Source organism: Trachypithecus francoisi, unplaced genomic scaffold (assembly GCF_009764315.1).
Source record: "Trachypithecus francoisi isolate TF-2019V2 unplaced genomic scaffold, Tfra_2.0 Lachesis_group0, whole genome shotgun sequence".
Taxonomy (NCBI): domain Eukaryota; kingdom Metazoa; phylum Chordata; class Mammalia; order Primates; family Cercopithecidae; genus Trachypithecus; species Trachypithecus francoisi.
This window is the reverse complement of record NW_022681453.1, coordinates 155,136,364-155,162,883: the sequence shown is the minus strand read 5'-3', so window position 1 is coordinate 155,162,883 and position 26,520 is coordinate 155,136,364. Positions and strand designations below refer to the sequence as shown.

Sequence of the window (26,520 nt, the reverse complement as noted above, 5' to 3'; positions counted from 1 at the left end):
TTCTGAGGTCACACACCTTTTAAGGGGATGACTCAGGATTACATGAAGGCATGTTTGACTCCTAACCATTACAAGACACCGCACACAGTAGCCCAGGTCACAAACATCATCTTGTGTGCCATTTGGGAATACAGGGTTTTGGTCCTAGAAGCAGGCTGGGACAGCTCTTCAGACACATTGCTGGTTCCTGCTTTCTTTCATCCCTCTCACCACTCTAGCTACACTGGTCTCCAGCAGAGGGAGATGGCTGGCAGCAGGGGCTAGAAGGCCCTCTTCTAGGTCAAGGCAGTCCCTAATATCTGGGTAGAATTTTTTGTGTCCTGAGAATGAGACCATGACTCTCTTTGTTAGGCTAGCAAAAGACTCAACAATGGCCAGGCATAGTGGCTCATGTCTGTAATCCCAGCACTTTGGGAGGCCGAGGTGGGTGGATCTCTCTCTCTCTCTCTTTTTTTTTTTTTTGAGATGGAGTTTCACTCTTGTTGCCCAGGCTGGAGTGCAGTGGCACGATCCTGGCTCATTGCAACCTCCGTCTTCCGGTTTCAAGCGATTCTCCTGCCTCAGCCTCCTGAGTAGCTGGGACTACAGGCACGCACCACCACGCCCAGCTAATTTTTTGTATTTTTTAGTAGAGGCAGGGTTTCACCATGTTGGCCAGGATGGTTTCGATTTCTTGACCTCGTGATCCGCCCGCCTTGGCCTCCCAAAGTGCTGGGATTACAGGTGTGAGCCACTGTGCCTGGCTGGTGGATCTCTTGAGGTTAGGAGTTTGAGACCGGCCTGGCCAGCATAGTGAAACCCCATCTCTACTAAAAACACATAAATTAGCTAGGCATAGCGGCGGGTGCCTGTAACCCCAGCTTCCCTGGGAGGGTGAGGCAAGAGAATGGCTTGAACCTGGGAGGCAGAAATTGCAGTGAGCTGAGCTGGTGCCACTGTTTTCCAGGCTGGACAACAGAATGAGACTTCATCTCAAAACAAACAAGAAAAGAACAGCAACAACAAAAAAATTAAAAAGAAAGGCTCAACATTGATTGATCAACTACTGATTATATATTAACTGATCAAGACTGATTCAGAGAGTGTGGCTTAGGGAGACTTTCCCGGGCCTAAAACAGATACTTGGTTCTGGTGTATAACAAAATTATGGTTCATCCAAAGGATGGATTATTAAGCAATAATTGAAAATCATTTTTCAAAGAATAAGATATGGAGGAAAACCCTATGGCGAAAGGTTAAAACAAGCAGGATGCAAAACTGCAAATTTTATGTATATTTATTAATTATTGGAAATTAGACTTATTTTAACTGAAATATATAAATAAAAGACTGGAAGGATGCCATCAAAATGTTAACCATGGTTACCTTGTGACCTCGAGGAGGGATGGGATTATTGTAGCTTTGGTGTTTTTTGTGCATTTTAATGTTTTATTTTCCCAATTTTCTTCAGTTTGAATTATCTTTGTGATGGGAAAAGTGAAAATGTGAAAGTCCTAATACATAGCACTGGAAATGCATAGATATGATGACTGAGTAATTTTTACCCCACTCTGTCTAGAATGGATGCAGCAGGCAGAAGTGTCTGCCTAAGGTTTATTTCAACGCCAAGAATGGGGGCCTCTGGAATCAGTTCTGTCTCAGCAGAACCTGAGCGAGGCCTGTGCGGTGCGGGTAGGGAGCAGCCACTTCCGGTCGTCAAGGAGCTCTTATTTGGTTGGAGAGACAAGTGCACTACAAAAAATAGAGGCAGCCAAGCGAGTAGGCCACCATCAAGTGGGGTTGAAAGGGGGAGGGGAGGCTCCTTTGGGCGTAGGTCGGGACCTGTGGGCGCCAATCAGTGCTATGGTGGCGGAGAGTAAAGGGGACGAGCACAGCCTGGGGCCACCCCTGGAGTCCCTCAGCGTCCGCCTGTGGCCGTGCCTGGTTGGCTGCGGATCCCGGCTGGCGCCGCAAAGAGGTGGGATTGCCAGCACAGAGCTCCAGCTCTCTGCCTTGTCCCTGGGTCCGCGCACCGGAGCCTCTGGTGTCGGGGGGCAGAGCAGAAGTCTCGGATTGAGAAATACGAGAGGGTCTTGTCAGTGGCTGAAGGTGCGGCAGCCACTCTGGAGACCCAGCGAGAATGGGGTCGCCTGGCTCTGGGCGAGCCGCTCCTGTGGGTGCAGCTCCTGGGCCGCAGAGGGAGGCGGCGGTAATGTCGCCCAGTGCCAGCAGAGGGCAGCCTCCAGAACGTGAGCCCGAACGGCGACCTCGCCAAACCGCGGGCTCCCTTCCAGCTCCCGGGCTCTGCGGGGTAGAGGCGGCCTTGGAGCCTAGAGACCAGCGACCTCAGTCTGCAGGAGCCCGGCGCAGAGGCCCAAGGGCACCCCCGAGATGTGGTCAAGCTACAGCCCTTAGGCAGCCTCACTCTGCGACGGCAAGGGCTTAGAGGGTGGAGTGGGACCAGATGCCTCAGGAGGGGTTAGAAAGAAAGAAACAAAACCCAACGCATACAGGGAATTTGTTTTCAAGCAACAGCTTCCAAGCGTGTGGAAACCTTTTAAATGATGCTGGTGAGAGCTATGATAGTCTTCGCGTTCTTGGCGAGGGAAGTCGGAGGCTAGTAGCGGGATGGCTCCTGGCCGCGCGGGAGACAAGAGGTACCAGCGATCCGTGCTGGGGCAGAGGGACTGTGGACTAAGGATTCAGACACACGTAATTGGGGATTCCAGTCCCGACTCTGGTCACTCAATTGACGTTGAACTTGAGCAACTCACTGTACCGCTCTAGCCTCCGACTAATCACGTCAGTAAAATGGGCATGGTGGGCTCCGAGTCTTGTAGGGGCGCTAGGGATTCCAGACAGCAGGAACTTCCTCACTGCTCCGGCAACCTTGGGTTCCTGGCTTTGCAGATGGGCTGAAAGGATCCTATCATCGCACGTTTGCCTGGCGTGGCTGCTTTAGAGACCGAGGCCCGCCAGGCTTTGCAACCCAGTTGCGCGTGGGCAGCCACGGCCGTGGAACCGCCGGGATCGCCTTAGCGGCACTCCGACCAGCTCCCTACTTCCCGCCCTGGGCACTAGGATCCCCCAGCTCCAGAAGATAGTGCTTATCAGCACAGGAATTGAGACCCAACACCTGGTGCGGTGGGTCTCCCAGGAAGCCTGGTGAAGGGCCAAGGCCCGCCGGACCTGAGGTCGCTTGGGGCGCTAAACAGACCCATCTATGAGCACATTCGGCCAACACACCCAAGTTCAACAGCGGGCAGGATCTTTGGCTGACCTCGATCTCTCTCAGTGTGTGCAAACGGGCACCCATTAGCTTCTTTTGGCTTGTTTCCTAATCTGTAAACTTTGAAAGGAGAGTGTTTCCTGGGGTGATTCTGAAAATCATGCCAGAACTGAAAAGGCCTGTGTAAATGTGAGGTGTAATGATGACTTATGAGCAGCCAGCCCTATACGTGCCTGCAGGAGCCAACAGGATAGATGCTAGAACATTCTACAAATGTGTGCACATACACATCACGTATGTGTAAAGGTGAACACCTGTCCCTAGACACGTGACAAATGCACACACGTGTGCGTGTACGTCTGCTGAGAGCAAAGGGGCTAATACAGGGCTCATACAGGACATCATCCTGCAGTCTTGTGCATGCACAGTACACACGCGAGCACGACTGTCTGCCTAGAGACACCGTGTGGCACCGGAGGAGCTGCTCAGCCCACCCATTTCTTCCGGGCAGAGTCGGTGCCACCCGGAAAGTAGGGTTTCGGGTGCTGCTCTGGAGCGCCGGAAAGTCCGGATCCGGGTCTGCTGGTCAGCGCTTCGGCGCCTCCGGGCTCCTTTATCTCTCATCTGCCGGCCGGTGAGCGGCTCCAGTTTCAGTGGGGACCAAGACCCCCGAGCCTGCCGGTGAGGGGAGGGAGCGGAGAAGGAGGCTGCTCCGGGTTCAAGAGGCTGCAGGGCCCCACTTCCCAGGTGTGTCGTCCTTCCTTTATCTCCCCAGGTCACACCCCCACTGAAAATAAAGAAGGGTCCCTGACTCATTCAGGTCAGGGAAGGCGGCCCCCGGGGGGGCCCCCTGCCCTCACAAGCCATGGTGAAGGGAGGCGAAGCCAAGGTTTGCCACGCCTGGGAGAAAATGCGTCTGCCGGGTCTCTTTGGGCTGCAGCGCTGGCCGGGGGCCCCAAGACTGTTAAGGTATGCGTGGGAGGCGCGCAGTGTGGCTACCGAAGAGCCCTCCACCACCGCACTGGCAGGCCGCCCGGCTTGTCCTTCTCTCATCCTTCCAAGGGTTCTGAGCTGCGCAGCACTCGCATCACCCAGAAGTGTCTGTGGAGAAAACGACCTCAGGCGTAAGCCCAAGGCTGCCGCCTGCAAAGGCAATGCCCTGGAGGCTGGGTTCCGCCGCCACCTGGGTTTTTAAGTCATCGAAAGGGACAGGGCAGGGTCACAAACACTCTCCCGCCTTCTCTGCAGACCCGTTCGGCTGATAGGAGAGCGTTGCGCAGAAAATTCGAGGCCGGGCGCTGGAGGAGTCTCCGAGGACCGGAGAAGGCACAGAGGCGCCCCTGAGAGGCGCAGCTGGAACAAGCGATGCACGGGTTCGGATCTGGCCGGCCAACCGAGCCCAGCGGTAGCGAAAGCCGGAGTCGCCACAGAGGTTGAGCACGATTCCGTTTCTGGGGATCGGGTCCGGTGGCGAGCCACAGTCCCTAACGCCTCAGGAGACCTTAAGTAGGACAACATAATGCTAGTGGGAGCAAGGTCCAAGGAATTTAGTGGCAGAAGCCTTTCGTGGGGGAAAGGCAGATCCGTGCCTCCTCTGAGCCTGGGTGTGGGGACAGCCCCTGGCCTTGTAGCCCCTGTTCCGGGGATCAGCTGGGCCCACCAAACCTCCCTATATGGGGTTGAAAGTGGCCAGTGGGACGGCCCCGCCGCCCCTCCCTCGGGATTCCACAGGGTCCTGACCCGGCCTTTATCTCCGCACGGTCAGCAGTCGCGGGGGCTTCAGGAAGGAGGACAAAGGCCCGCTGTCACTGCGGGCGGGGGCTTGGTTTCCTGGCTCTCTGCTCACACTCACAGCCTTTAGCGGTTGTTAGGGGAAGATTTTAAAAAATATGTGTCGAATTTCCTTTTTTTCTCTTCTAGAAACAAACAAAAAAGGCAAAAGGCATATTCCCCTTCGCTCCTCGTCCATACAGATTAAAGTTTCCTGGGATACTGCCCCCCGCCCCTTTTTTTTCTTTGACTGCCTAGAAATACTTTTTCTCCCTTGTACATAGAGGAAAATGCGGGGAAAGGTTTTTTTAAAACTCGGTTTCATACTATTATTACTATTAAGGACAACCGGGCAGGCTGAGGTCCCAACGTGGATGATCTGAGTCGGCCTCGTGCCCGGGCTCTGCAGCCACTGCCCTGTGCGCTTAGCACCTCTGGGGGCAATCAGGGCCCCTGCGCTTCCGCCCGCCGCCCCGCAGTCGAGAGCACCCTGTGCCCAGACTGCCCGACTCATTCTCTCCCGAATTTTGTTTAGAGCTGGCCAGGTGACTTAGCCCGCGCCCCGAGACCTGGGCTTGCAGCGCCGGCAACAGGGCCCCGGGGACGCGAGGCGCTCCAGGCCGGGGTCTTCCCGGCCACGGGCCTCTCTCGCTCTCCACCCGCTGGCGGCGCCTCCGTCGCCCGCAACTCGACCCAACCCGCTTCCTGCGTTTGCCCCTCAGGTTTCCCGTTTATCCACAAAGGCCTAGGAGAGCCTCGCCCACAGGCTGACCCTGCAACCTCTGGCCCGGTGGCTGCCTTCTGTTTTTCTGAAAAAGAAAAGAAAAAAAAAAAAAAAGAAGAAGAAAAGAAAAAATCAGCCAGTCGAGGGAGGCGCGTGAGGACTGCAGGCGCCAGCCGGAGAGCCTGTGAGTGGGGCTGTGGCTGGCCCCAAACCCCTGGGTCGGTGCCGCTTCTCGGGTCAGCACGGCCTTTCTCAGAGTAAACCTCCTAAACGTGTGAAGACCGCTTTGGGGGAAGCGAGAGGGCGGTTGGAGTAGCCCCGGACGAGGTCTCAGAGCCCACCGTGTGTGCCTTCAGGGCTTGGGTGTTCGCTGTGACGGCAACCGCGTGCGCCTCACTACTATGGCCAAGGGGCTAAGGCAGGGTGGATGCAATCGCGTGCCCCTGGCCCCGGAAGATGCTCGCAGGGTGGGTTAGGAAGTCAAATCCTAGAAAGTTATCACTAAAGGTTTTTTTCCCCTTCCTTTCTTCCTTCCTTCTTTGCTTCCTTCCTTTTTTTATATAGGGGAAGGGAAAAACATTATTGAGCATCTACTATAAACTGGGCACTTAAAAATTAGAAAATTTATTTTAATAATTCTGATACACACACATAAGTATTTCTGTTTTATAGAGGAGAACACTGAAATTTGAATGTGTATTTGCCCAAGGTTACATAGTTATTAAAGAGGACACCAGGTTCCATTCCAGTTCTTCCTGGCTGAACAGGCCAGGTCTTTGTCCTATTCTGCACAGGCCACCTCCCCGAAGTGACAAGATCCCAGAACAAGCTTTTTACAGCTCAGCACCAAGCCTGTGCAGCAAACAGCCTGCACAGCAGCAGTTTCTGTGGCACAGTCTGCCCATAGCTCAGACTGTGCCTCCTTTTTCTCCTGGGAGGCTCTCCCTTCTTACTCCTGGGAGGCTCTCCCTTACTACACAGCTCCCTTGAGCATCAGTGGCAGCTAGGCTCGGCTGCTGTCAAGTCTCCTTTTAAAATTTCGGAGGCCATTTGCCCCACAGATAGCTGGATGACCTCTGGTTGGTGTCTTCTCTTCTTAGGACCTGAGATTCCTCAAATGTAATATAATTTTGGGTTCCTAGACCCAAGACACTCTTTTTATGACATCCGGGAGCCCTCTCTCCAGAAAGTGGAAAGTTGCTAAGACTGTTCGGTTTTAAGAATCCTTAATTCCTGGTTGTCCCTAAGGTATGGGATTCCTAGTCCCATCCTTTCCCATTTTCTAAGGGTCCCACAGTCTACTCCAAAGAGCAGGGACTGCCACACAGTGGTGGCAGGCCTGATGGGCAGGGCCCCAGGGTCACCACCAGGTTAGATCTGCAAAATGGGGACACTGCAGGGTCCTGAGCCTGATCAAGATGTTTCCTGGCCTTAGACCCCCCACCCACAGAGGCCAGGAGTATGGTCCGGCGATTCTATCCATGAAGCCTGGCCCAGGCCTTCATAAAGGGAAGAGCTCAGTTGAGAGCAAACTGTTTTGGGCTAGACTCAGATTCCTGGCCCATATTCTGCTTGTCCGACTGCATGAAGCCTGGGTCTGGCCCCAATTCCCACCCTCCGCCAGGGGGCTCCTTGCAGCTCCATCTCCAGCCTTGGCTTCTGGGAAACCCTGGCAATGGCTGGATGCACCTAACCTCGGATGAAAGGTCCAGGGCCTCTTGCTCATCTAAGCCTCAGATGTGGAGCAGCGAACTATTTACTGATGCAAGTGGGAAACAGGCCGTCAATACCCTCTGTAGTAGGGTACAGGACCATCTCCAGAACTCTGTAGGTCCCCTTCCCACAGTCCCTTGGCGCATGTACTTCAATGGCAAAGATTTCTCCAGGTCCCTCTTGAGAACAGGACACCTCCCCCCGCTTTCTCCCAACCAACCCACTTACTCTGACTGGGCAATTTTAGTGAGGTGGAGGTGACTCTAAGAATTTCTGTGTAAATGTGAGGAGGGGGCTCATACTGTCGGCAGTGTGTGAGCATGTTTACACCCACCACACACATAATCTTCATGCAAGAACAACTCATTAGTCAGGACATTCAGGAACTGGCTGGGTATTTGTATTAAACTCTATTTACATTGTATTTACACACTGGCCAACATATATACATACACACGCATGGCCCAGCTATCTAGACCAGACTGTATATGCTAAGGCATAATTGCTATATAACTCTCTTAAATACTTTTGCCCTCGGGAATTGCTTAAATCAGCTTCTATAACAGAAACTCAAAAGTGCAAAGAGGGAGAGAAGAGAAAGGAAATGAGAGACGAAGAAAGCCTGCCATTGAACTAAACTTTCGGCACAGAGGAAAATGACCAAACTTAAGAGCTTTGGAGAAATCCCGAGGGCTGCAGTTAGACAGATTTTTCCTGTGCGCATTCATGGCGAAGTGGGGTATGATTTGGCTCCCTTCTCTCACCTCCTTCAATCCCTGTGTAGACCCAGGAAACCCTCACTGATTCCTTCATTTCGTCTTCCTTACTGGGTGAGGCTGCTGCTCTCTTCCCAGCCTTGGGTGCCTTTTGCCTTTCAGTTCTCAGGGAGCAGACAGGCTGGTCCTCCATTGCTGGCCCCAGACAACTTCTCTGTCTCACTGGAGGTGGGCTGCTACCTGCCCACCGGGGCTTGGCCCTGGAGACCTCCCTCCCCTGCTTTCTCTGCTTCAGACAGCAGCTGGGGGAGTGCTCACAGCCAGCCTCAGAACAGGGAGTCTCTGCCTGATGAAGCAAAGGCTCTGTCCATATTATTTTATTTTTCAGCAAGCCAGGAATACACACCCACAAATGCACACATCACCAATGAGGTATGAATGCCACACACACTGTGGTCCCAGTAAGCACTTCCTAAGTGTTAGCTACATGATTATTACAATGCCGAAAATAAATGCCCACTCTGTAGGCGAATGACAGACGCACACACCTCCCACCCTGTCACCAATGCACAACTGACACTGTATACACACATTTGCAGCAGATACAGACTACACAATTAATTGCCCATGGGCTACATTTTCACACTAGACAAAGCACAAACAGACACGCACATAGCAGGCTGCTTTCTGTTCTGCAACTCCCCTTAGCCAGATAGTGGACCAGCTGGGCACAAAGGCACCCAGACACCAGACCTGACCAGCCTCTAGGGCTTCCTGCTCCAGCTGAGCCTCCCTCTCCATCCTGCTCTTGCCGGTTCCTGGTAGGCTCTAGTCCCAGTCTTGAGGTGATGCCCCCTGAGAATCCCCATGGCTTAGTCTCCTGCCTTGTATTCTATCGCAGGATGCCTGTGGGGGGCGGGGGGCATTCTGAGCAGAAGCCACTTGGGCCCAGCTACACATAATGGGGATATCACCCTGAGGTTCCTACCGCCTGACCACTGGAGGGCTGAAGTGAGAGGCCTGCAGGCTCATTCTGGTGGTGCAAGACCGCTTCTGGCCCACCAGCCGGCCTGGAACTGCCGCCACTCTGCTGGCCAGGCCCCGAGATAGACCCGGGCAGTGAGGGACACACCGCTGGGTGCGGGGTCTAGTCTCAGCTGAGCAGCAGCCCGCAAGAACCAGCGGATCTATCCTATCAGAAGTCGGAAATCATCTATCCCATCAGAAGAGTGAAGGTCGACCACCCCCTAATCCGCCTGGGAGAACCAGACAGCAACCAGGTCAAACGCCTTTGTGCCTTCGCGGAAGCACGGATCTTAATTCGTTATTTGAAGATCTCAGTAAAGGAAGAGAGAGAAAGAAAAAAGACTAAATTTCTACAGCCACAAAGTATGTTCAATCCTTAGTGAAACCTCCAAATCTCCGACCCATATCTCAAGGTAAATGAATTCTGACTATTAAAAACAACAAATCAGTCACTCCTCACATTTGTACAGAGGTTAGCAGCTTGCAGCGCATTTCCACAACCAGAATTTTATCTATTAATATTCGGAACAAACTCTTGGCTGTTATAGTTGACTCAAAATCGAAAAGTTTGAGAACAATAATAAAAACACAGCCAGCCCATATACCTAGTACAACTGTATATGAGGTAGAATACAAACTTGAATGGGTACAAAAATAAACCAAGTCCTACCTACAGTCGCGCCTTGTGAACGAACTTTCTGCTGACATTAAACAGCCGCAACGGGCCAGTGATGACACAGAAAACAAACAATCCCCAGGAAAACAAAGCAGCAGCGACAGCCACAAACGCCTGCCACCCCCGGTTGCTCTCAATCTTTGTTTAGTTCATTCTGAAAAAGACAATTTTGCTGAAAATCTCCCTCTTTTAACTAGCTGCTGAACTTAAGCGGGACGGAAATAAAGAAGTCCGTGTTAAAAGAAAGAACAAAAAATTTATTCGGGAATCGACAGGGCAAAAAACAAAAACAAAACAAAACAAAAACACAACAAAAGTGCTCTAGTTCTCTCTAGAAAATTTGGTCCCCCAAACAAGTTACAGTACAACCAGGTCTATGGTTTTTGGGCCGGGCCGGCTCCGGGCCACAAGACCACCTAGGTCGGCCGCTGCCGGGTTTCACATTTCTCCTTCCCAAGGTGGGAGAAGCAGGACGTTTGAAAAACAAAAAGCAGGGAGGACGAGCCGTCCCTGCAGCGTGGGCCAGGCAGGCAGTGATCTCCCTGCATCCAGGACTTGCATCGGAAGATCCGGGGACATTTGTTTTTGATTTTTTTTCTTCAGATAGGGAGAGGGTGAAACTTCCCCAATTGGTAGACGAAACCATATTTACTGGATATATTCTCCTACCTCTGAACACAGCTTTTTGAAGGCCCGACAGGAACTCTTAACGCAAATCTTCCAGAAGAGAAGATGAGGAATACTAAAGCTTTTGATTTTCATGTTTGGATTTAGCAAGCTCCAAGGCCACAATACTTCCCCGGTTGCCCGATGAATGTTTTATCTCCTTACTTTTTTTTTTTTTTTTAAATATTCTCTTAAAAAGCTCCACCGATCTTTTAAACAAAACATTAGCCAGCCGCCGGGGCCCGGAGGTGCCCGAAGCGACGGCACTGACAGCGGAGGAAACGCGGCCTCCCTCCGCGCCGGCTCGCGGTGTAAACCGAGTACAGGCCGCGGAGCCAGGCTGTCCCGGCTCCCGCTGGGTCCCAACCCCCGCCCCACCCAGTGAACCCCGCGGCAAGCGGCTTCTGAACAGCTTCAAGAGGGTTCGCGGAGCAAACACACGTGTTGGTCTGTCCCTTTCTCAGGCAGCGTGGGTCCCGCCGCCAGTCCTGTCCGGCGCGTCTAGCCATGGACTGCACGGCAGTCGGGCGGGGAACGCCGAGCGCGAGCGCACCGACCTGTGAGAGAAGGCCGAGAGGTCTGCGCCGCCGACGCCCGGTCGCACCTCGGGCCCCGGGCCCTTTCCGCGGTCAACTTGGGCAGGAGACGCTGGGGTTCCGGAAAGAGACGAGCCCAGTAAAAAGGGCGCAGAGAGGCGGCTTCAGGCCAGGGGAGTGCAAGAAGGGCATAGAGGTCAGGGAGGTGAGCACAGGACAAGCAGAGGTAACAAAGAGGAGCTGAGGAGAGCGGAAAAGCACAGAGGGACCCCGGGCGCTGGATCCAGAGGCGGGCCAGAGGGTGTGAGGTCCGGCTGGCGGCGGCGGCGTCGGCTGCGACCAGGGCCGGCGTCGCGCGTCCCTGCATCCTCGCATCCGTCTGCACCGGCATGCGGTGGGCTCTCAGAGATCCAGGCGCGAATGCAGCGCGCCGGTCTTGCTGTCGTGGTCCCAGTAAGAGCAATGCATCATGGCGAGCTCGGGCTGCCGGGCGCAAGCGAACTGTAGGCCGGGCGCACTGGTGGGCGCGGGCGCCGGGGGCGCGGCGGTGGCTGGGCTGGCAGGGCTGAGCTGGCCCGGGGGCGGTGCGGCGGCCCCGTGGTGCGGTGGGGCAGGCGGCGGCGCGGCGGCCGCGTGCAGATGGTGTGCGTGCGGATGCGGGTGGGGGTGCGGTGGAGGCGGGGGTGCGCCCGGCGGGCCTCCCAGGCCGTTGTACGAGTTCACTACGCCGGGGGGCAGCGCCATGCTCTGCACGCGTGTGTAGGGCCCGTACGAGGCGGCCGGGCCCGCCAGCCCCTTGACCACAGCGGCCGCGCCGGGGCTGCCGGGGCCCGCGGCCGCAGCCGCCGCTGCTGCAGCCGCTGCGGCCGCCGCCATCTGGCAGGAGGCATAGGGCATGGGTGAGGGAGGCTGCGGTAGCGGCCACGAGTTGTTGAGGAAGCCGGACTGTAGGTACTTGGGGGGCGCCAGGTAGCCGTAGCCGTCGGTCCCGGCGCCAGCCACGCCGCACCCGCCTGCAGCGCCTCCGGCCCCGAAGAGCCCCTTGCCGGGCTGGAAGTGCGCGGGTGGCGGCCGGAAGGGCCGCTTCATGCGGCGGCGGCGCCGGTAGTTGCCCTTCTCGAACATGTCTTCGCAGGCCGGGTCCAGCGTCCAGTAGTTGCCCTTGCGCTCGCCGCCGCCCTCCCGCGGCACCTTGATGAAGCACTCGTTGAGGCTGAGGTTGTGGCGGATGCTATTTTGCCAGCCCTTCTTGTTCTTCTCGTAGAACGGGAACTTGGCGATGATGTACTGGTAGATGCCGGACAGCGTGAGCCTCTTCTCCGCGCTCTCGCGGATCGCCATGGCGATGAGCGCCACGTACGAGTACGGGGGCTTCTGCGCCGGGTCCGGCTTCTCCGGGGCTGTCCCGCCGCCACCCCCTCCGCCCTTGCCTGGGCTCGGCGGCGGCGCTTCTGGCTCCTTGACTGTGCGGCCGGTCTCTGGGGCCAGCAGGGCCCCCGCCGCGTCCTCGGGCTCTGGGTAGCTGGCCATCATGACAAAGCCGGCGCGCCGCGGCCGGGCCGCCTCTACTCTCCGTTCCAAGCGCTGGTGCGGCAGAGTTGGGGCGCACAAGTCCGCTTACGGCCGAGTCTCAAACTTCTGGAGACTGCGGATGCTGCCCGCGTTTGCTTGCTGGAGGCCTCTCGCTGCTCTCCCCTCTCCTTCCCCTTCCCCTAGGGAGCGGCCGGCGGGAGTGGAGCTCAGCCTCTGGCCATGGGGAGTCCGCCCAACAGAGAGGGGCTCCGGCCTCGCCGCCCCTCCCCGCCCAGGCCAGTCCCCGCCTTGGTGGGTTTTCTTTTCTGCTCTCTTCCCCTCCCCCCGCCCCCCGGTTTCCCGAAGCACGACCCGCGTCTCTGGCAGAGCTGCCTCCTGGAGTCCCTAGTGCGCCAGGAGCCTTGCTCTGTTCTGATTCGTATGGGCTCCACCGAGTTCCGCTTGCGTCAGGCGCCTTCGCCCCTATAGCGGGGCGGCCAGCCGCGCACGGGCGAGTTCATCTCCAAGTCACTTTTTGTAAACGCCCCGCACAGCCTGGACCGGCCTGCCCCCGCCCGGCGAGCCTCCGGGGCCCAGCCGACAGCCAGGCTCACGCGCCCTTGAAATCTGCCGGTACTCGCTCTGAGGGCTGGGCTGGGAGATGACGAGGACCCCGGTGGGGTCCACCCGCACCCGGCCAAAGCCCAGGAAGCTCGGGCCCCAGCGAGAAGAGGCACTCCAAGCCTCCTCGCAGCTTTCAGGTGAAAGAAAACGACTCCTTTGCTCTGCCGTTTGCTGCTGTCTTGAGGCTGAACTAGCTCGGGGCTGGGGAGGGGCGAGACGGCGAGAGGGCCGGACGGGGAGAGGGGGGAGAGCTGCTCTGAGGCTTTGGGAAAATGAGCACAGAAACGCGTGTGACTGTACGAAGAAACCTCGGACTGGCCTGTCCCTGTCGCTCTCAGAGTAACTCGTCTGGAATGGGGCTGGGGAGAGGATCTCTGGGAATAGTCGTACAGGGGCACCGCCTGAATAACCTCTGCCTCTCCCTGCGTTGCCAGTGGATCTAGGAACAAGGCTCCTCCTTGGAATCCCTGTACTAATCCTATGGGGTTGGAGTGAAGGTTGGATGTGTGCTTTAACAGCACCAAGTAGATGCCCCTCAGCTATTGCGCTAATACAGCCGGGGATGTTGCCGGGACTTTGCGGGACTGTGTATGTGTGTGCACAGGGGTCACATATGGAAGTCATGGAGAAGAACTGTCCTTGAGATGGGTGAGATACCAGGTGCATGTATGCTGCTCAGAAACACAGGTATGCACATGTACAAGGTGTGAGATTTGTATTTACAAGGTAAAACACACTTATACTGATAGTTACATAATATGTTCATCAAGTATCAGAGTAAATGTAGCTGGTGGATATAGCGTCTTCTCTTTTTTCTCCTTTCTTCTTTCCTTCCCCCCTTTCTTCCTTTCTTTCACAATTCTTCGATGCCTCTTTCCCTCCCAGTGCATGTATTTTGCCACAGACTGGGAAGAAAAACATCAGGCTGAGGGAGGGACTTGTTCAAATCTCTCTCCTGATGAGACATTTGTTCTGATCTTTCTCCAGAGGATCAGGAGTTAGTTGTCACCCACCTTAAGCAGAATTCTGATGGGAATCCAGTTATATCAGCATGTACAGAGATTGTTTCAGGGAAAATCAGGTGTGCCTTTTAACAGTATGCTCCTTAACAGTGCCTTTTAACTTGGCCTTAACAAAAAGTCTGCAGTTATAAAGTATGAGAGAGATGGCCAGTGTTTTGAATCCTCAAACCCCAAACTCCTTGGTACTGAGGAGTGGGGCAAGTGGGGCAAGGCTGCCTTACGGAGGAAGGTGGACTGAATGGATATCGTGTAGGTGTGCGTTTGTGATTGGCATGTCTGGAGTGGCTGGCTCAATGCCTGTCACTGCCTCTTCCTCCCAGGCTGCTTAGACTCTGAGAGTTCTCCGGAAGCCCAAGGAGCCTTCAGTGGCCTGTGGTTCCAGCATCCACAGGCCATCTACAAGTGTTGTCTGCTGCTCACGCAGGCCTCTGATCTGCATTCTGAGATGAAAGGGAGGGAGGACAAGGGTGTTGGGGCTCTTTGGAATTCAGCATCTTGAAGATGACACCAGAGAGGTCAGCAGGGCAGCCCTTGCCTAGTCACAAGGATGAGAGGGAGCAAGGCTATCCACAAAGTAGCTTGGTTTTTTTTATGGGCGGTCTCCCACTGCACCCAATACACATGGGGGAAGCAGCACTTCTGCAGAATCCCTGCTGCTGCTTTCTGAGCAGGAGTGCAGATGTTTTTCTTCTTCCTTACCCCCATCCTTGCCCAGGCTTTGGGTGGGAGTAGTGAGTCAGATTTGGGGCTGCTGCAGATTGGCCTAGTGCCTATCCTCCCCCAGCCAGGGCCTGGGCAGAGGGAAAAACAGCTGGGTCTGGCCCTATCCTGGTGGGGGCTCCTCTCTCCTTTTCTCTCTCTCTCTTTTTTCTTTTCTTTTTTTTTTTTTTCTGACCACCCAGGCTGGCTCTCTGCCTCTCTCTCTCTTTCTTTCTTCTTCTCACAGGCATTTCCGCTGCTCAGCCCTGCAGCAGCCAGGTGTAACAGCATTGTTGTGTGTGTCATCACTTCCCTGAATTCCATACTCGGCTCCCTTTTCAGCCTTTAAGGAGCCTGTGTGTGTATGTGTGTGTGTGCGCGCATGTGTGTGTTTGTGTGTTTATTGGGATTGGAGGCAAATGAAGGAGTTCCTCTAAAGGATTTTCAGAGTAGAAAGGAGTTCTGCTCTGAAAATATTGATTTCTGACTGTCCCCTAGAGGAACAGAACCCCCAGCCCTGGTGCAGAAGAGGATGCCTGATGCGTGCACCCTGGGAAGGACTGGAATCTGTCTTCCCAAGATGTGCCTTCACATGGCTGTCCGGCATTCGAAGGCTCAGAAAACAGGCAAGAAAATGCGGGCGGGAAGCCTGGCAGAATGATTACCTTCAGGTCCCCTCCAGGCCTCTGCGGAAAAGCAGGGGCTTTGAGCTGGAGATAGAGGAGCCTAGGAAGAGAGTAGAATCCTCTCCTTGCTAGCCCAGCCAGAGGTGGGTGAAGCGGGCGCTCCAGGAAACGGTGCGGGACGCCTTGATTTACTTCTCAGCCTTCGGAGGCAGGCTGGTTGCTGGTGGGGTCGGGATCCTCTCTGAACAGGGCATACTGTGCTTAGGTTTTGTGGACGCCCGGGCCGGTTCCTTTTCTCCCCGCGGCACTGGGGCGACGCAGGGCCCCGGTTTAGTGACCTTGGGGCGGCGCTCACCTCCAGAGGCCAGGGTGGTCGGCTGGGCAAAGCTCACTGCCTCTTTGCCCCAGTTTTCCAGGGTCCCGCAGCTGCAATTCAGCAGCCACCGGCGCCTCCTGACCGCGGTCCCACCGGAGCGCCGCCAGCGGATACGGTTCCAGTGAACCGCCGACCGAGCGCAGCCTCAGCTCCCGCGCCTCCTCGCAGTCTGGCCCCGCGCCTCGGAGGTCCCGACAGCCGGCGCGAGCAATATGCTCGGCTCTGATGGAGACGCTTTTCTCCCCAGGGCCGGGAATCCTGCAACAGCGGCAGAAGCGGCCCTCGCCTCTGGCTCCCGGCGGCCCAGCTCTACTAGGGGAGCGTCGCGGCTGCTCTGAGGCAGGCAGCGCTTCGCTAGAACCGTTCAGCTCGTCCCGCGCCGACGCCGGCTGCCTGAACCAGGTCCCGCGGTCCCCTTTCCTAGCGGGACCCCGAAACACCCGCCGGCCTCCCATTCCTGAGCGGGAGAGAATAGAGCCTGCTGCAACCCTCTGCTTGTAGGGATGGCCTCTGCAGTGCTTCGCCAGCAAAGGGAAGCTTCATTGTGGCTATTAGTACATCCGCATACACTGCACTCCTCAACAACTGTCAGCACTCACTCCCTCCTGGCACCTCACACCTCCCTTTGCACCCACACCTCAGGGACCCGGTGTCCCTCCACTTAGGTCACGTTACTCCATCCACTTCTCTCTCCCTCTCTCTCGGTCAACTCCAAATCCTCTCTAGTTCTCCTTCCCCGCCTATTTCTCTCACACTCACCAGCTACACATACTAATTCAGATCCTGCACATGTCGGTGGAAAACATGTCAAGCCATTGTGCAGACCCTGAGTTTTTTCCGCACTCTGCTCACCTTCCCATCTCACGGCACAGAAGGACCTCTGGGCTCCGTGTTTGCAAGCCTGACTCCTAGAAGCCTGTGGATTCTCTGATGTCCTTGGCCTGTGATTGGGGTGACTGGGCTGCCACCTGGGTGTTTTCATGGTGGGATTGCTGCGCAGACCACAGAGAAGCTCAGGTACTGAGCACATTCCAGATACACTTTAACATGCACAGGCCACTCACACAGGCTTCATCTCTGTCTGGCAACTCTGCTGAGCTTGCTGCTCCCACCAGCAAGCTGCAGCAGCAGACACCCACATAGCACCAAGTCTGAAGCCAGTGGGTATTAGTCTGCCTGGCTGGGATTAGCAAAGTCAGTTATGTGCTTGGGAGAGAACAGGGGAATGGAGAGAGAGAGATACTGAGAAAGAGGAAAGAGAAGCGACCTCCTACTCTGGGAAGAACTCACACATGAGAGCTGTTTCCTGTTGTTAAGTGTCTCATTGAGCTCCCCTCTTTCTCCCCCAGGAAGGACTGAGAGGCAGTAGACCAGAGCTCTGGCTCCTCTTTTCCTTGCTGATGTGGGAGTATGAATCCACCAACACCATTTTGTCCCAAGGAGTATGTGCCTCACCGTCAATCAGGCAGAATGCAGGGCAGTTTTAGGCCTTTTTCATGGTGGAGGCCAACTGGGAAAAAGGCAGAAGGGGCTGGGTCCTGGGCCAAGTCAGGCCCTCCTCCCTCCAAAGACCCCTGGGATGCTCTCAGAGGCAGATTCTAGGGTGGTGGGAGCTGCTGACAAGCATCCTCTGATATCCCTCATGACATCTCTGGCCCAAAGCCATTTTGTTCAGCTCTGAACAGTGAGTGCCTTGCCAGTAGGCCTCAGACTTGCTTGGGAACATGATGTGCTCTTAAAAGTTGCCTTGTTGCCGCTCTCCACACCCAGACTGTAAGCGCTGATGGGCAGACTCTGCCCTCTACTCCTCACTCAGTGCTTCCCACCAGGATGGGCTTAATGCTTTTTAATAGAATTAGAAAATGGTTCCACTGGTCAGAATTGGGAAATGCCACTTTCCTTATAATGAAGTTAGAATTTTCAAGAAAGGGACTGTAGCTGAGGAAGAGTGGTTTGACCATTGAGAGCCAGCTCAGGATCTGAGAGTTCTCTGCCATTTGGGGTTACTTGCTCATTATAGCTGCATGACCATGGTGCTGAACCTTAGGCAAGGACAGGGACACCTCCCTAGTCCCCAATCAGGGTGAGGACCTGTCTGAAACATTCAAACTAGACTACTGGAAACAGGTCTCTGCACTCAGGGCAGCTGGCTTGCAAGGTAAGGCCTGTAGTCTCCACCCCCATGCTAACCCATGAGGGGATGCCAGAGAGAGCCCTTCCCCCTTGGTCCTCATTCCTGGCTCAATTTTCTCCCACAAAGTGGGCACTGCCTAAAGACGATAGGCAACTGCCATACAGGAAGGCAGTTTTAGATGCCTAGCTGGCACAAAGTCCAGAGGAAGGGAGGGAGAAGGGCTGAGTTTTGTATTACTGTTCTACATTTGGAGATTTTCCTCATGCCAAGATAGGTGTGTGTGTGTGTGTGTGTGTGTGTGTGTACGCAGCATAACTTATTAAACACTTTTTTTTTTTTTTGAGACAGGGTCTCACTCTGCTGCCCAAGCTGGAATGCAGTGGTGCAATCTCGGCTTACTGCAGTCTCCACCTCCCAGGCTCAAGTGATCCTCCCACCTCAGCCTCAGCCTCCCAAGTAGCTGGGACTATGGTTTTGAGCCAACACAGTCAGCTAATTTTTTTTTTTTTTTTTGGTATTTTTGGTAGAGACAGGGTTTTGCCATATGGGCCAGACTGGTCTTGAACTCCTGAGCTCAGGGTAATTTGCCTGCTTCAGCTTCCCAAAGTGTTGGGATTACAGGTGTAAGCCACCATGCCTGATCAGTTTTTTAGTTTTTATTTCAATAGTTTTGGGGGAACAGGTGGTTTTTGGTTATGTGGATAAGTTCTTTAGTGGTAATTTCTGAGATTTTGGTGCACTTGTCACCTGAGCATTGTACACAATACCCAGTGTGTAATCTTTTATCCCTCACCCCCCTCCTACCCTTCCCCACCGAGTCCCCATTATATCATTTTTTTTTTCTTTTTGTGACAGAGTCTCACTCTGTTGCCCAGGCTGGAGTGCAGTGGCGTGAACTTGGCTCACGGCAGCCTACTGAGTTCAAGTGATTCTCCTGCCTCAGCCTCCTGTGTAGCTGGGACTACAGGCATGCACCACCATGCCCAGCTAATTTTTGTATTTTTAGTAGAGATGGAGTTTCACCGTGTTGGCCAGGCCGGTCTTGAACTCCTAACCTCAAGTGATCTGCCCATCTTGGCCTCCCAAAGTGTTGGGATTACAGGCGTGAGCCACTGCGCCCGGTCCATTATGTCATTCTTATGCCTTTGCGTCTTCATAGCTTAACTCTCACTTATAAGTGAGAACAGAGGATATTTGGTTTTCCATACTTGAGTTACTTCACTTAGTACAATGGTTTCCAACTCCATCCAGGCTGCTGTGAATGCCATTATTTTGTTACTTTTTATGGCTGAGTAGTATTCCATGGTGTATATATATCACATTTTCTTTATCCCCTCATTGGTTGATGGGCATTTAGGCTTGTTCCATATTTTTGTATGCAGTATAACTTACAGATGGTAAACAATATACAGCTTGATGTATTATGACATATAATGCAGTATGTAACCACCACCTGGATCAAGATATGGAGCATTTTTGGCACCTCATAAGGTTCCTTCATATCTTTTTCCAATCAATATTGCCTCAAAAGGGAACCCATATTTGGATTTCTATCACCATAAATAACCTTTGCCTGCCTTGAGCCTCATATAAATGGAGCATATAGCATATATGCCTTTATGTCTAATTTTTTCTGCACAGTGTAATTTTAATATTCACTGGTCTTGTTGCATGTGTTAGACATTTATTTCTTTTTATTGCTGTGTAATATTCTAGTATTTGCTTATCCATCCATGTGTTGAGGGACATTTGTTTCCAGTTTTTGGATATCATAAATAAAGCTGCTGCCCACATTGTTGTACATGTCTTTTTGTGAAGGGCATTTTACTACTCTTAAGTGAATTGTAAGAGTGGGCATATATTTAGTTTCAGTAGATACTGCCAAACAGTTTCCAAAGTGATAAAACCAAATACAGTGGTACACAGATAGACAAACATACTTTAACAGGGCCTTTTCCTTATAGATAGCATTCTCTAAAAACCACTGTTTACCTGCACTTATTATTACTATTACTATAAATGGAAAAAACAGCTTTTTTGTTTTTTGTTGTACAAGGTCTCACTCTGTCACCCAGGCTGGAGTGCAATGGCGTGATCATGGCGCACTGCAGCCTTGACCTCCTGGGCTCAGCCTCCTGAGTAGCTGGGACTACAGGTCACACCCAACTAATTTATGTATTTTTTGTAGAGATGGGGTTTCGCCGTGTTGCCCAGGCTGGTCTTTAACTCCTTCAGACAGTCCTCCCATCTCAGCCTCCCAAAATGCTGGGATTACAGGCGTGAGCCGCCACACCTGGCCAAAAAAATAGCTATCCTTTATTAAGCACTTATTTTGTGCCAGGAACATTACATGCATTATCTCATTTTGTTTTTATGAGAAACCTAAGGGATTGGTACTATTCCCATTTTACACTTGAGGAACCTGAGGCTCAGAGAGAATGAGTAACTTGCCAAAGGCCCCCAGCTGATAAGTGACCACTTGACTGTGGGCTCTGAATTTCACTTCCATACATGTACCTCTGTTTTTTCCTGTGAGGTCAGGAAGTTCTCCCTTCCATCCGACCAAATCCAGCTGCCAGCTAAGAGACTCATTTCCTATCAACCTGTGGTCCTCTCTGCATACCTTCTCACACCTAGATTTGAGATCTATGTACACACACATATGCACACAGTTTCTCTCCCACAGCCACACACTCACTGTGAAGAAGGAGAGGATGGGGGCCAATTTAGTGAAGACTTCAGAGCTTGCCAAGTCCCGGGCTTAATAACCTAATGGGGTCCCTCTCAGGGAATTTGCAGAAGATTGGACTAGGGACCAGCCTGTTTCTGGATGCTGCAGAGGATAATTCAGAGCCTTTCTTTCCCTGGAAAGAGATGGGAATTTGGTCCTCCTCCCAGCATGCTGAGCCAAGCCCATGGTGGGCTTCAGAGGCTGATGCCTAAGGCATCCCTCTGCAAGGTTTGTCGAGAGATGTTGCTCTTTGCCCTGGAACATGGTGAGTAGGAAGGATGTGTGTGGTCTGAGCAGGGAGAGAGCAGGAAGTCTGGGGAACTGCCCCTCTAGGCACAGTGCTTGACTAGGCCCTGCATGGAATAGTCACCATGGGAGGGAGAACCAGCAGCCTCCTCCTTGGGACCATGGGTTACCAAATCTCCAAGTCTCCAAGCCCCTAAGCTTGACTGAGAGGAGTGTTGCTATTCTGTGGGTAGAGGCCATATGTGGGTTTTCTATGCTTTGCAGGTGGCCCCTCCTCAGGCCCCTTTCTAGACTAATTGAGGTCTTGCTGGGCTCTGGGTTTATAATTGGGGGTAATTGCTGACAGGCTGTTGTGGTGGTACAAGCAGGTTTTTGTCGGGGAAGCAGTAGTCAGGATTTGGGAGCTTTGGGTGGGGACAGTCCAGGATCCCAATGTTCCCTGTCCCAGGAAGCTCTTGTCCCTCCATTTGCTTGGAGGCGGTACTCCTGAGGACCAGGGACTGGTAGCATGTCTGAACAGGAAGGGACCTCCTCATGCGGGTGCTGGGAACTCAGATTCAGAAGCACACAGAGGGAGGTAGTGCAGCTGCAGCAGAGGTTCTTATGCCTGGCACTGTCATCTATGCACACCACTGACAGGCTGGGAGGCACTGCCGTTGGGTGGCTAACAGACCTCTGTTCCAATTCTTACTCATACCATCCTTGGAAATGATGGAACCTCACCTTGCATCAGAGTTTTAATTTTTTTTAAATCATTTTTTGAGCAGGCAATGTGTTCACATGGACCAAAATTGAAAAATATATAAGGCTTGCAGTGAAAAGTTTCTCTCCCACTTCTGTCCCCCAAGTCACCCTTATCACAGGCAGCCAGTGACCCTAGTTTCACATATATCCTTCCAGACATAGTTTATGCACATACAAACATACCCACATACATTCTCCTGCACTCCTTCAATTTTTGCCTATGGCAGCATCACATGCACAGTGTTCTGCCCCTTAAAAATCTTTCCACATCAATGCATTCTCTTTTTAGAGCTGCAGGTTGTTTCTGATCCTTTGCTTTTACAAGCAATACAGTACTGTATAAGCTTGTATATATCTCATTTTGTAAGTATGTATATATATTTATAAAACGATTTCTAAAAGTGTAAGATTGGGCAGTGGATATATGCACCTATAACTTTGATAGATTATGCCAAATTCCTTATAGATTGAGCCAGAATACACTCCTGCCAACAGTGTGTGGCATTCCTGTTTCCTCATAGCCACTCTAACACGTCTTTTTTTTTTTTTTCTTTTTTTCAGACGGAGTCTCGCTCTGTCGCCAAACTGGAGTGCAGTCATGTGATCTCGGTTCACTACAACCTTTGACTCCCTAGTTCAAACGATTCTCCTGCCTCAGCTTCCCAAGTAGCTGGGATTACAGCCATGTGCCACCACACCCAGCTAATTTTTTTTTTGGGACGGAGTCTTGCTCTGTGGCCCAGGCTGGAGTGCAATGGCACGATCTCTGCTCACTGCAAGCTCTGCCTCCCGGGTTCACCCATTCTCCTGCCTCAGCCTCCCGAGTACCTGGGACTACAGGCGCCCGCCACCTTGCCCGGCTAATTTCTTGTATTTTTTTTTTTTTTTAGTAGAGATGGCATTTCACCATGTCAGCCAGGATGGTCTCGATCTCCTGACCTCGAGATCTGCCCGCCTCAGCCTCCCAAAGTGCTGGGATTACAGGCATGAGCCAATGCGCCTGGCCAACTTACACTGCACTCCAGCCTGGGTGACAGAGCGAGACTCCATCTCAAAAAAGAAAAAGAAACAAATCTTACAGATATAATTGAGGACCCTGGCTTCCTCGATTCCCCTCTGTCCTTCTCTCTCTTGAGGTGATCACCATGGTAAATTTGGTGCTTAAGATTCCCATACCTGCTTTTGCACTTGTACTATGTATGTACCCATTCCTAGGCAACACTTACATAAATGGTATCCTGCTGCTGCAGAAAGACACGTGCTTGCTTTTTCATTCAACCTCATGTTTGTGAAAAAGTTCCTGGTTGCCACACAAAGACAAGCTCCATTCATTTTCCCTGTGTTGCACCATTCCATTGTATGAATACATCATGGTTTATTTATCCATGTTCCTGTTAAGAGCATTGGGTTATTTCCTATTCTTTACTATTACCAATAGTCTTGCTATGGATATTCTTAGGCATGTTTGCTAGTGCTTATGTGCTACAGTTCACCAAGAAGTAGGACTGCTGGATGAAAGGTTACAGGGATTTTTAACTTCACCAGTTACTGTTGAGCAGAGCCTCATCTACATCTGTGAAACAGAGAGTGATGCGTATACCTCAGGGAGTCCATGCCCGTAAGTGGGATGGTGGAGTGGGAGCAAATGTGGGCTCAGGTTTTAGCAGGTCTCAACTTAAATTCTGGCTCTGTGATTTATTTGCGGTGTGACTTTGGGCCCAATATCCAGCCTTTCTTTGCCTCATTTCTCTCATCTGCAAAATGGTGATGATAGTATCTATGTTGCAGGGTTCCTGAGAGATAAATGAGATACTGTATGAAAAGATTTAGTATAGGGTCTGGCACAGAGGAACACTAAAAGACCCTGGCAATGATTAGTAATATATTCATAGTATTAATATTATGAATATAATATTAATTTGTTATTATTAATATTATCATATTGTACCTCTGATCTCTTTTTAACTTGTTATTGTGGCACATTTTGAACCTACAAAATGGAAGAGAGAATAGTACACTGAACCCCCATCTGCTTCCCTCTATAGCCCCATCCAGTTCCTCACCCCTTCCCCACCGGATTATTTTGAAGCCAACCACAGACATCATATCTATTACTTCCTTTGTAAATATTTTAGTTTACATCCCTAAAATATAAATACTTAAAAAATCCCCAAAACTGCTGTGGCTATCATACTATCATCATACCTAAAAACAGTGATTTTTTTAGTGTAGTGAATACCCAGCTCATGGTATTCAATGCTCACACTTTCTCCACAGTCTCAAGAAGATTTTACAGTTGGTTTGCTTGAATCAGTATGCAAACAAGATCTATACTACACATGACATTTGGTTAATATGTCTCTTGTGTCACTTTTAATCTATAGATATCTCTCATTGTTTTCTTTTTTTCTTTCTTGCAATGTATCTGTTAAAGACACTGGACCACTTGTCCTATAGAGTTTCTCACAACCTGGATTTTGCTGACTGCATTCCTGTGACATCCTTTAACATGCTGCTCTGTCCTCTGTATTTCCTGTACATTGGTAGATCTGGAAGCTTGGTTAGATTCAAGTTTGCTATTTTGGTAAGAACACTTCATAGATAGTGCTGTGTAGCTCCACCAGAACACTAGTACCTGGGTTGTTTGTATTTTGATTTTTAACAGTCATTAATGATCACCACCTAGAGTCATTATTCATTAGGGTTTGCAAAACAGTGATATTTTAATTCTATCATTCCATCTTATTGAATTAATCAAATTCTTCCATAAAGGAAAGTTTTTCCTTAACAACCATTTGACTGCCCTGAGTTCAGGCCCGTGAAGGACAGGCAGGATGAATGATGGATTCTTCTTATATCTGATGATAATGTTGATGGAACTCCAGGGGTCATTTAGGAAATAGCTGAATTCGTGGGCTCTTAAAAGACATTAGGTGATATCTTCCACCCCGAAGAAGAAAGGAAGAAAGAAAGAATGAATGACAAAGCACCAACTCCACATCAATCACATCATTTGTTTCTTCATACATTTGTTGAACCCCTTTTCTGTGCAATGACTGTTATGGGTGGGGAAGTGGAGAGGAGCAATGCATGATTTCTGCTCACAGAAAGCCCCAGGTGACAGGTACAAGCCTCTCCACAGCTCTCTCAGCTCAAGGCACAGGTGCTATAGGAGGGAAGAGGAAGAAAGGAGGGATTTCAAGCTGGGCAATATGGGAAGGCTTGTTGGTAAGGGCCAAGTCTCCTAGGAGAGGCCACAGTAGGGCTGAGCTGGCCACCATGCCACTGCAGGTACTGGGGACCGGAGGATAGATTCCCATTGCTTTAAACAAGGGAAACTTTCAGTTGCTTACCTGACAGGTGCCCAGGTATGTGCCAAGTGCTCTGGCAAGCATAAGAAAAGATGTAGAGTAGTTTCTGCCCTTGAAAATTTTTCTTTAGTCTGGTTTGGAAGAAAACACACGTATAGCCCACAGAGATCATTAAGCATTGGCTGTAATTTAACAAATATTCCTTAAGTATTTACTGTAGCCAGAAGCAGGGCTCTGAAGGGGAGTTGGGCCTGGCCCCTACCCTCAGCAGGCCATTTGGTCATCTCAGCATATCCATGTTCTGGGTGCTCTGACCCTGCACACCCCACTTTTCACACTGAACCAGGTGCAACCTTGGCCATGTAGGCCTTCAGGTTGCCCCACTTGGGCATGGTGAAGGGGAGTTGCCTATTAGTGTCTTCTCAGCTGCTTGCTGTTCATCCTTCAAGTTCGCTCAAGGGTAGCCTCCTCTTAGAGGACTTGGAGGTCTTCCCTGTCCCAATCCTATATATCAGTAGGCTGGGCTTGGTGTTTGAGCTCCTATGGCACCTTCTCTGTGCTTGCTTTTTTTTTTTTTTTTGGAGACAGAGTCTAGCTCTGTCGCCCAGGCTGGAGTGCAGTGGAGTGATCTCAGCTCACTGCAACCTCCACCTCCTGGGTTCAAGCGATTCTTCTGCCTCAGACTCTTGAGTAGCTGGGATTACAGGTGCCGGCCACCACGTCCAGCTAATTCTGTGCTTGCTTTTATCTCAGTAGATATTACCTTATGCTGTAATTTATTTGTTAATTTGTCTATCTCCCTCCACTAGACGGAACTCCCTGAGGACAGGGCTGTGTTCTGATTCATTTTGTTTTACGTAGTGCCTGGTGTGTAATACCTCTGACAGAAAATGTTCGTTGAGCGAATGCCGGGGACTTCGCATTTAGAGCTTCTTTCTTTTTTTTTTTTGAGACGGAGTCTCGCTCTGTTGCCCAGGCTGGAGTGCAGTGGCCGGATCTCAGCTCACTGCAAGCTCCGCCTCCCGGGTTCCCGCCATTCTCCTGCCTCAGCCTCCCGAGTAGCTGGGACTGCAGGCGTCCGCCACCTCGCCCGGCTAATTTTTTTGTATTTTTTAGTAGAGACGGGGTTTCACCGGGTTAGCCAGGATGGTCTCGATCTCCTGACCTCGTGATCCGCCTGTCTCGGCCTCCCAAAGTGCTGGGATTACAGGCTTGAGCCACCGCGCCCGGCCAGAGCTTCTTTCTTTTAGATGAAGATTTAGTCTGGTAAGGGATTAGACATGCAATTGTTATTAGTTATTGTGGAAAGCTGGGGTGGAGAAGAATCCAGGTCAAATGTTAGGAGTCCTCGTATGTGTTCATGGAGAGTGAGGCAGTAGCATGAAGAGGCGGGAGATTTAGGATGGGAGAGGACTGCAAGGCAAAGGCTGCGGGCAGTCAGGCCAGGTTCCTGGGTGGAG

The 26,520-nt window shown here is 52.0% G+C and overlaps 2 protein-coding genes and 1 long non-coding RNA gene across 3 annotated transcripts; 1 reads left to right on the top strand and 2 right to left on the bottom strand.

Annotated features, from left to right (window-relative positions):
- Positions 1–1,012: 1,012 nt before the first annotated feature.
- LOC117077628 lies at positions 1,013–9,852 on the bottom strand. The gene is made up of 3 exons (XR_004434817.1): positions 9,828–9,852; positions 8,243–8,477; positions 1,013–4,309 (listed from the first exon to the last, which is right to left on the bottom strand). It is a non-coding gene; the product is annotated as an uncharacterized LOC117077628 (long non-coding RNA).
- A 217-nt stretch (positions 9,853–10,069) lies between these two features.
- On the bottom strand, positions 10,070–12,978 carry FOXL2 (forkhead box L2). The gene has a single exon (XM_033201312.1). It carries the CDS (start codon positions 12,566–12,568, stop codon positions 11,438–11,440), a length of 1,131 nt encoding a protein of 376 aa, XP_033057203.1. The 5' UTR covers positions 12,569–12,978; the 3' UTR covers positions 10,070–11,437.
- Positions 12,979–13,097: 119 nt separating this feature from the next.
- LOC117077609 (FOXL2 neighbor protein-like) lies at positions 13,098–16,413 on the top strand. The gene is made up of 3 exons (XM_033201302.1): positions 13,098–13,308; positions 15,399–15,518; positions 16,142–16,413. Exons 1-3 carry the CDS (start codon positions 13,209–13,211, stop codon positions 16,393–16,395), a joined length of 474 nt encoding a protein of 157 aa, XP_033057193.1. The 5' UTR covers positions 13,098–13,208; the 3' UTR covers positions 16,396–16,413.
- Positions 16,414–26,520: the final 10,107 nt, after the last annotated feature.